General features: G+C 37.3%; 2 protein-coding genes across 2 annotated transcripts in view; one reads left to right on the top strand and one right to left on the bottom strand.

Moving 5' to 3' along the window:
• The window catches only part of LOC115450222 (ubiquitin carboxyl-terminal hydrolase puf), a 31,528-nt gene extending 23,843 nt beyond the window's left edge, over nt 1-7,685 (top strand). Inside the window, 6 exon segments of the mRNA XM_037438308.1 lie at nt 52-316; nt 504-737; nt 1,213-1,352; nt 1,607-1,741; nt 1,963-2,208; nt 2,591-7,685. Coding sequence (XP_037294205.1) covers nt 52-316; nt 504-737; nt 1,213-1,352; nt 1,607-1,741; nt 1,963-2,118 — 930 coding nt within the window. The 3' untranslated portion in view covers nt 2,119-2,208; nt 2,591-7,685.
• A 967-nt stretch (nt 7,686-8,652) lies between these two features.
• LOC115450207 (putative transferase CAF17 homolog, mitochondrial) lies at nt 8,653-10,289 on the bottom strand. Its single transcript, XM_037438309.1, has 2 exons — nt 9,143-10,289; nt 8,653-8,673 (listed from the first exon to the last, which is right to left on the bottom strand). The coding sequence occupies exon 1, from the start codon at nt 10,164-10,166 to the stop codon at nt 9,153-9,155; it is 1,014 nt and encodes a 337-aa protein (XP_037294206.1). The 5' UTR covers nt 10,167-10,289; the 3' UTR covers nt 8,653-8,673; nt 9,143-9,152.
• Nucleotides 10,290-10,708: the final 419 nt, after the last annotated feature.

Below are 10,708 nucleotides of genomic sequence, written 5' to 3' on the forward strand. Positions count from 1 at the left end.
GCATGTATATAGCATTGGCTCCCCTGCATGGTGATGTATCGTTGTCGATAGGCACTGCATAGCCTGCACGCGGTGTACGTGGAGGGCGGCGGCGGCGGCGGGGGCGGCGGCGGGGGCGGCGGCGCGGTGCGGGCCGAGCTGGCAGCGGCGCTACGCTGGGCGCGGGCGCTGTGCCGCACGCTGCGCACGCGCCGGGACGCTAAGGAGGCGCGCGCGCTGCTGCTCGCCTGCAAGGACTGGCCCGAGTGCGCGCGACGCCTGCTCGCCATGCTCAACCTGCACCACCGGTTCAACCACCTGCGCGACGCCGCATACGGTAATTCATCACATTACTAATAATATTTTCTACTAATTGTTCTCGTTGGAAAGTTTCATAATATCAAGCTTATGTGCAGAGCTATTTTTATTTCATATTTAAATAATTTTAAAAATATCTAAAGCAAGTGTCATTTTTTCGTTTTGAAATATAAATTCAGATTGATAAGCCATTGTGTCGCATGTAGGTGTGCTGCGCGAGCTAGTGTTGATCGGCGGCAGTGTGGCGCTGGGCGCGCTAGTGCCGCTGGCAGCGGGCGCGCGGGGCGGCGCGGGCGGGGCGGGCGGCGCGGCGGCGGGCCCGCGCACGTCGCCGCGCTCGCGCACGCACGTGTGCGGGTCGCGCTCGCACGCGCCGCACCACGCGCACCACCCGCCGCAGCCGCTCGCCTCCGCCTACAGACCATATCATAAGTTTATTGGTAAGTCAACGCGTCACATTGTCACTGATAATAATTTATACGCAATATGGAAGTTACATACAAATTATGTTATAAGTATACATAATTTGTATTTAATGCAGTAATAAACCTCTCAATCTCGATGAAGTGATTATCACAGACAGTCGTGAAAATGAGGTATAGAAAATGAAAAGTTAATAATGGGTCAAAATTTTAACCATTCAAGTTATCTTCTTAATACAACTGTTACAGTAAGCTTGTATAACGTCAATGAATAAACCAGGTAAGTATTCGACGTTTATATTTAATCAATTAAATATTACAAAATATGGAATGATTCAACAATCTAGTCACGATTTGAGTCGTAATCGTGGTTTATCAAAATCTGAAAAAATATTCGTGTCATACAAAAAAATATTTAATAGCAGGATTAAATTGTTGGTCAGTGGAGCCAGTTTTAATGCAGCCTAAAGTTTGCGTTTGTGGCGCGTTGCAGACACTTGTTGCCGCGTGGCGCGCACGCAGCGCTGCATGTCGGAGCAGCTCGTGCTGCTGTCCGCGCTGTGTGCGCTGGAGGCGGTGCCGCTGCGGTTCAACTACTTCGCGGCATTCTGGCGGGACGTGGCCAATTCGCCGGTAAATTTCATAATATTGATTAAAATTTTTATATTAATCCTGAATAGCTCCATCGGCTTAGTTGTTTAGTAGCAGGGTATTTAAATTGAAATCAATTTGTTAGTTATCTGGAATTCAACTTTGTGCATGCTGAGGGCATAATCTAAAAAGGATGAGTGTCTATTTCTTACATTATTTGTTATCGATACACCCGTAAAATATTGGGACACTTTTGAATAATTTTAGTTGTTAACATACGTCATGTATATGCTCAGGCTGATTCCAAGCTTGAAGAGATGCTGTTGGAATGCACAGTCGTTACCGAATACATGGACGCGATTCTACTCGACGAGCGGGAGTCCCTGGAAGACCCTGCGATATATGAGTTCATGCAACATTACTATCCTAAGGTATATATTATGTTCAAGTATTTAGAGCGAGTTAAGTCGATATTGTGACATTTTACGATACAAAATTTATACGACACGGCACAGCGTGTCTCGTTACGAATTTTAGAGTAACTACTTTCAAAACCGAAAATGGGTATTTCATAAAATGGGAGTTCATTTTCACATTTTGTTTGAGTGCAACCAAAGTTTTATGTAGTAGTGTATGTTGTCTGTATATCCAGATGGGTAATGGCGCGCCGGGAGTGTCTGGCGTGGCGGGCGCGGCGGGCAGCGCGTGCGCGATGGGCGCGACGGAGGCGCTGGCGGAGGAGGGTGTGCGGCGCGGCGGCGCGCGCCCCTACGCTCGCTGCTGGGCGGCGCACGCGCACTGGCGCTAGTGGCGGGTCGCTCGCGCCTCTCGCCCTCCGCCGCGCGCCTCGCCCTCCGCGCCGCACACGCCGCGCAGCAGCGCCTGCACCACGTGTCCGGTACACACACATTGCATCACTGCCTATCACTTCCACAACTGCTTTCTTAACATAAGCTATAAATAGTTCTTTATTGTTTTTATTATAATAGATTTTTTTTAATAAATCCTCTTGCAACTTGTAATAAACTAACGCGTTGGCAGCGCCAACGAGAACAATGAATAATTATCGCCTGTCAAATTGCTTATTTTATTTTACTGTCATCTGTTTATCAGTTATTAGTTACAGCCGCGTATAATTGCCACTATCTTTGGCACTAAAATACATAGATAGATAACACTGGAGGTGCACCAGGATGGGTGAAACCGTGACCATCTATAACTTGCGCTTCCGATAAATACATCGTAATCTAATCGCCTAACCTATATATATGTGATCGCAGAGGAGGACAACTCCGAACCGGAAGGCGGTGAGACGGTCTCATGCGTTGCGGAGGTGGCGCGGTGCCACACACCAGAAGGCAGCGAGGGCGAGGAAGCGGCGGAGGAGGCTGTAGCCTCCCCGGAGGACGAGCCCGAGGAGGAGGTGGCGCCGCGCACCGACTACCGCACGCACCTCGCGCACGTCATACAGGCCCTGCTCAACACGGCGCAGCACCACGCTGCGGACGGGTAGGACCCGCTCACGCTACTCTCTATACTCAGTATAGAGACGTCTGTACACGTTTTATTACACAATATCCTCTCCCAAACACGTTAAGGTATGATTTCGATGACCACAGCGAAGCGGTATTCTGGAATGCATTTATGGCGTTTTATGTGACCACTAACGATCAAAATACCTTATTTATGGAACTAAAAAATAAAATGTAAACAACATCTGCCTACTTTGCGATTATCTTCATTGTAGTCTGTGTATTTGACAGACATGAACAAAAGATTTGTTCAAAAGAAAGGTACTCTTTGTTTACATTTTATCTTTTCTTTTCAATAGATATGATATACATACGTATTCCGTTATAGTCTGCAATGGTTGTCGAAAATATACCTTTACCCTATTTTCAATTATGTAACGTGTGACAGACTCACTATTCGATGATTTGTAACAAAATCACGAATAGTGATTTTCATATATTCATTGTAGTAAGCCATATGAAGGTACACTACGGTTTTGACTCCGATAAGTGAGGCCTGTGTATTAGAGTGTATTGTTAACCCCTGAACAGCGCGTATCGTCGACGTGAAGTATTTGTTTATAGCCTTATAATTTTGTTTTTTATTTTTTTACATTAACCTCCAAACTGGAAAAGTTTCAACGTATCAATATCACAATACTTTTAGTAAAACTCATAACAGTTTATTTTAATCTACAATCTTTTTAAGATAATATTTAATACTGTATTTTATTCATAGATGTGGTTGCATATTTTTCATACAATCTCTTTAGTATGTGTGTTCTTATATAATTTTAAATACAGTTTGTTCTGCACGGTTCACAAATAATTATACTCAGTAAAAAGGCACGCGTTTGCGTCACAAAATGTTACAAAAGTATTTAAATCGATAACAATTCGTACAATGTAGAAGAAGTTATTATAATATTGCATTCGACTGCTCGTGCGCGTAAGGGTGTGTCCAAACCTGATTAATGCGCCGCGAATGCGGAGACGGATGCGCAGAACGAGTTTCATTAATTGCTAATTAATTGCGCGCGCGCCGTGCGTTCAAGAATCATGACGCATTTACCATATTTGGACGTACCCTAACACAGCAGTCGACGTGCCAGTCATTAATTTCACTAAAGCATGGTCATTGGTCATGTAGTTTTAATTTTTTGTTCAACTCGCGTTACTTATAAATTGGTTTTCGTCCTTTGTCATCGATATGTGTACATTCCAACATGCATCGTCTTACTGATGTTTAGGTGTTTTATTTTTGAAAGTTTGTGGAGGTCGAAATTGATTTTGTTATACCTCTTGTTCGCGCTGTGGATACAGTCGGTGGGTTTAGTAGAGACATTCACGAATGGAAATGTATTCGTTGTAAAGATGATAGAGGTTTTACATTTGTGCCGTATGCACACCGCGAATGAAATTTATATAACGAAAATAAATTGAACAAAATTAAATATAGCTCAGGCCCACTTCACATCTTCAGTTTGACGAGTAAAGATCAAGATTTCAGTAAAAATAATTCGTAAGTTCAGCAGAAAGGAGAAGGGAGAGAAAGACAAAATCCTCTAAGACACCTCAGTTATGATTTATATCAACCCATTTGGTGAAGAAATAATTTATTTCAGATATCAACTACTAGATTTTCTTTTGCTGTGGGTTGGCTCCTTTCTGCAAAACTACAATCAATTCAGGCTTGAATTACCTTTACTCGTTGATCTGGATTGAGGAAAGTAGGTCTTTAAGGTCCGCTTACAATAAACGATCCCATGCTGAGGAATACCCTTTAAAAAAAGTCATTTATAAGCACGTAAAAAAATCTTTTTTCTGATTGGTCCATTTTCTCTGTGAATCAAAGAAAGTAATTGGGATCCTTAATTGAAAAACAGGGATAAGTATGCCCTAGAGGGATTGTAGATACATAATTTTTTGAGACCGGGCACATGTTATTTCTTTTATATAAGGAAACAATACATCTACGTCCAAGAATGCAATTATTTTATGGTTGTCCACTACTCTGCGCCTGGCTTTTCATATGAGTAAAGATATAGCTATATACAAAACACCGAATGATTATTATAGTATTTTTTTGTTGCTAACAGAAATTCAACTGAAAATTAAGTCACAAAGATCCTAATTTGAGTAAGCAAAAACATAATATTACTTCTTTTGATTACTTGGTAGCTATTTTTATTGTTGCACTTATTTTAAACTATCTTATTTATTTCTGACTTTATTCTTCTTTTAAATATATATGTTGAGTTGTTTGTGCGTAGAGCTTCAGATTTAATATATTATAGAGAATTGTGATATAATTATGTCTTAAATTCAATTTATTATTGGTTTTCGTTTATTTATTCGTTGATAAAGTACAATTCGTTTCTTTAAAACTTTTTTACTTCTATTAATACGAGCAATAGATCCTGTTAGCAATAAAACCGAACTCTAATTCTATAATCCATCTATGGCATACATGATATTTTATTTATATTTTTGCTTTCCAAAAAACTATACTTTTCGGTAGGTCTTTTTATTGTTTGATGCAACTCGTAATATTGAGTGGAATAACAGACAGTCGTATGTAGGCTTCCGTTGCACTAGACCTAACTTTTGCTGCTGTTTTTAGTCTCAGAAAGTCCGTAATTAGTGGCTTCATTAGGCATCCACTTTTCATTTGGGTACCAAAGCGTTGAAATGACCATAATTTTATTTAAAGCAGTGCGCGGTGGTTTACTCATACCAACTAATCATTCAATAACTGCAATATACAGCGTGCATCAGCGTTATTCAGTCAAGATTTTTTGTTTAGTGCAGCTGCAACCTTAGTAAATGAATATTATAAGTCTGATATGTTGGAATCGGAACTTCATAGACCGGATATCTATTGTATTCGAGATATCAATTGGGTAGTTGTCCCTGTTTTAATGATGAAATTAAAATTCCAAAGTTGTGAAACATTATAGTAAAAAAAAAAAAATGTATAAAACAAAACATATAACTAATAAAATAATTATTTTATATAGTTCAATTGGAAATATTATACAGACAAAAGCAGCGATTGTAATGTACAGATGACTTCGCCAAGAATCTTTTAGAATCGCCCATGACTAGAAATTTTCTTTGTATATTTTTTGGACGTTTTATATTTTGATCTGCAGAAAGTATTTTTTTTATATGTTAAATGTATTTTATACTGTATACTTTTTCTGAAAAGCTAACTCGTCAACCGTATCTTTATTGGTGTACAAATTATTTTCGAATGTGTAAACCTTATCTTTCTCGGTGTAAAATCGAAAACCATAGTTTTATTTAATAAGCGTTTCAACGAATCTATGCCGGAGATGTCTCTCGGCAACAACATATACTGTGTACATATTCGGCGTGGTGAAATTATCTTTTAAAACAAATTTTATTGTGTATTGGCAACTTTCTTAGTAGATAGAAAAGACTATCGATGTTTATTCGTCTTTGATTTTTAGGGAATATGTCGAAGGTCGTCGCTTTTAACTCACTTAGGCATTTCTTTAGTGATATAGATATATAATAGGTATGTGTAAGACTGTCGCTAAAATTTTATATTGTATGTTTTTATTGTTTCGGTAGCGTGTGATGTGTCCGAAATGACTAGGTTGTTTTTATTTTGAACTTTCAAAATTATTAATTACGTTTAGGCTGTGAGAGTTTTTTTTTAAATTAATTTTATGTGGGAATATAATTAGACGACTATAAATTGTATTCCTCCACCCCGCTTATGAAAAAGTCTGAACATAGTGAAATGTTATAAGAATGCGAAAGTATCACCCGTCCAAGGCGCGTACTTTTATTTGCGAACCCTACATTAGGCCAGTATGAACACTTTAGATACATTACGATCCCGCTTCTACCTGCTGTTAACCTTAGTGGAGTTTATATTTTGGTTACATAATTCGTGAAATTCGTAAATGGCATAGTTTTAATAGGAGCACATTCGATGGACAACGCTCATTATTCACTGCCCGAGTTGATAAGGTCTAATCGTAAATATTATATACGGAAATTATAATTGGTGTGTGCATGTGATGTTTATTAGTGGAGTGTATATAAAGTGAACTCACTTGCCGATTGTTCGATCCTGTCCATTTTGTATGTTTATAGCGAGTCCGGCGCACCCGCAGCGACACGTCACCCATCACGAACCTCGCCGCTATACGATATCTTATTGATGTAAAATTTTAAATGTTGTTCGTGTTTCACACAATAGAGTCTAATTGTAATATTTCTCGAATATTGTATTTCGACACGTATGCCACCACGTAGTTGTCAATAGTAGCATATGGAAATTCACAATGAGAAAGCAATAAACTAAATATAATACGAATTTAAATACTAAGAGAACGTCTCAATATCGTAATGGTTTCTATATTATTCGTGTAATTGTTATTGATTAAACATTTGACTTTTATTTAAATTGATAAGTTTTGTTGTGTATTGAGATCAGTCACTGGTTTTGTAAAAGGGTTACGGACATTATGTGGTGCTATCTGTATGGAGTGACTGAGTGCGTGAGACAAAAATTGAATTTAATTTTGTCCTGATTTAGAGCTTATTAATATATACCTACATCTTAATATAATTGTGCTGTAATTATCCTTTTGTTAATTTTAAGATATACGTTTTTTATGAAGTGAGGCGAGATGTCGCCGCACGCGACTCGTTCACTGTATGGCTTGTAATAAAACATTTTACTTGTGTATTATAATAACGTTAAGTTACAGAAACTAGAGTTTCGCTCGGATAAAACTGTGTTATTGAATATAATTTGTGAAAAATTGATGAAAACTACTGTAAATCGGACTGGAAAGCCAAAGTAAACAGTATTTTATAACAACTGTTTTTTATTCACGAACCCTTGCACACGTAATTTTTTTTTGGATGCCGTACCTCAAATGAACTTATAGGTTCATTTTGTCGTCCATCTATGAAAGCCCCTTTTCTTAGGTAGAGGTACCAAGTTAATATTTATATCAAATATAGGTTTATGGTCACTTGTCAGCTGTGAGAAAATTAAACTTGCAAGTAAGTCAATAGATATGACCGTTTATGTCGCATATTTTGCGTTTTCACAAAGGACTCGAAACCTATAGTATACTTCCAGTTTACCCAGAATCATGAAATTGGCAATAAGCATTTCATTACATGTCAATAAAAAACTGAAAACTGTAAATATGTGCTTAAATGACAAAACAAGCGAATCTACTAATACAAACTTGTTATTTTTGATTGCTGCAACTGTGTCTAGAGATTGAAAGGCAAAGTTAAGTTTGTCAAGTTTGAACTTATATACTTAAACATCTACAAATTTATACAGAACCATCAGTGCGCGAGTCGAACACACACTTGTCCCTTTTTTTTAAATTACGAATTTTCTAACTTATGTATATGCAACAATTATATTTAAATTATTATATATACAATGAAAATGACAACCATATAATGCATTAGCTTTTATTTTTTATTTGAGCTATTTTAGCTTTAATTTCTAAAGGAAACATATCAATACACTTCTGTACACAATGCAAACAATACATTTTTAAATAGAAGAAGCTACATTCTTTGCTTATGCACACTGGCTTATCACACTGTGAACAGTTTCCACCCAGTACCAATACCTCTCCCTTGCCTGGAGGGCTAAAGGGATCCTTCATAACATAGCTAGGGTACTTGAGTACGAGATTACGGGAAAATGGTGGCTTGGTTCCTAGATAGTGCGCTTTCTCATTGAGACCACAGGATGAACATTTGAAGTCATGAATTATTTGCACAGGTTCCTCTTTTTCCTTTGTTAGTTCCTTTGATTTTGTTTCTTCCATGTTTTACTAAAAATACAAATACATTGGTTAATTTTAGACTAAAAAGGAAGATACCATGTATTATATTGTGGAATAACAATTCTACAAAGCTAATAATATTAAAGGTTTAAAATGTTTTTGGAGAGTCTAGATTGAATGGATTATTAGGTATTGTATTGAAACATACAATAATATAATATGTTGGACTCTTATCATTAAATAAAATGCCATAACTTGTTATTGCTTTAAAAACATACTGCATAAAAGTTATGTGTGAACAGATGGGTATGTTTACAAACAGTAGACACAGCGTATCTGGTGTCAGACTCAAATAACTGATGAAATTGTGTTACTTTAAATTCAATAATCCTCATCTTTAACATTTTACAAAGCCATTGCCTCCTGTGTGTCTAATTGAATGATCTATTAATTTTTAGTACCAAATTTTTTTTGTGTATTTTGCTTATAGTTAGTTCTATACAAAAGCAATACCTACATAAATATTTTTATTCAGATTTTGCTAAAGGTTTATCTTTTGGAGCTTCAAGAGGCCACCAACTCGGCTTAACAACTTCTATTGTACACTTTCCAACAGCTAATACTTTTGCATCCAAAGCCTCTTTTATCCTGAGCAATCCTATCCCATAGTCCTGTACAACTCCTTTTAACTTTCCCAAATTAGATTTAGGATTATCTGGTGCTGATATCACAGAATCTTTCTCTAACTCTCCTTTAATGGTGTCAGTGAACTTGATTGGCATAATTCTTTTCCGAACAACACCAGTGTGATGCACTCGGGCAGTCAGTTCCTGACCAATGTAACAGCCTTTATGGAAACTCACACCATGGAGGTAGTCACAGTTAACCTCCAAAGGGAAGGTTGTGCCTGGGGGCAGGTCATCAGCCCCCTCACCAACACCTAACTTATATCGCAAGTATTTATACCCATCTTCATTTTCCTTAATTTCAACATCTTTACCAACAACTTGGGCTATATCAGGCTCAGGTGTTTGTGCTGGTGATATGACTCTACATCCTAGATCCGAAAGCCTGGGATCTTTGTATATTTTTATATCATTTTTGGACTCTATTGCATCTTCAGTTACATTTGAGATAAAAGCATGCACTTTTAATTCATTACTCATATCTGCAAAATTGATTTGTCTTTTCAATTTGTACAGTTTAAGATGTTTTTGAAGGGAGTTAAGGACGTTTTTGTCGCATTCAATGATGAAAGCATCATCTCTGTCCCATTTGTATATCAAAGTGTCGTATAACACTCTACCTTTATTATTTAAAAATACGGTGTACATAGATTTAGCACCTTCTTCGAAATGACGCATATCATTCGTAATGAGACCTTGTAAAAATGTTCCTGCATCTTCACCAGCAATTTTGAGTAAACCACGACTTTTTAAAGGAAAAAGAGTCTTAGCCGAATTTTGATCATTGTGTACGTAACGAATAAATTGATTAACAAAACGGTGCTTTAATAAAACCCTTTTTACCTGATATATCATAATTAAATACTAATTGTAGTTAATTTTCACCTTTACATATCACAATTTGCTATGGAATATATTTAATTCTTGCACAATTTCTTTACGTCTAATGTACTGTGTATGACATTTGTGATTTGACAGATTATTGTCAAAAATGACAATCAGATGTTAACTGACAAAGGAGACATTGGCAAAATCATCGTCTGCCAACGATGGAGCCACAATTTAAAAAACTGACAAAGGAATTTATGAACAACAAAAAAATATTGTCAAATTATTATTTAAAAATTCGTAAAATTATCTAAAAAAAACCTAATAATACTGAGATTTAAGAGAATACCAAAACAGCGGCGATATGTAGTAAACGGAGACAAAGAAACTAGAGAAGTAAATATATATCGATGTTGATAGCCTAGTTGAAAAGGACTTTGGTAGGTACCGAGACAAAGATCGCAAGTTCAAAACCCGAAACACACACCTCTGATTTGATTAATTACCTATTGCTTGCTATAAAGGTGCAGAAAATCTGCCAATCCATACTAAACCACGCGGCACGGAAT

The sequence above is a fragment of the Manduca sexta genome, chromosome 13 (genome assembly GCF_014839805.1).
Source record: "Manduca sexta isolate Smith_Timp_Sample1 chromosome 13, JHU_Msex_v1.0, whole genome shotgun sequence".
In the NCBI taxonomy this organism is placed as follows: domain Eukaryota; kingdom Metazoa; phylum Arthropoda; class Insecta; order Lepidoptera; family Sphingidae; genus Manduca; species Manduca sexta.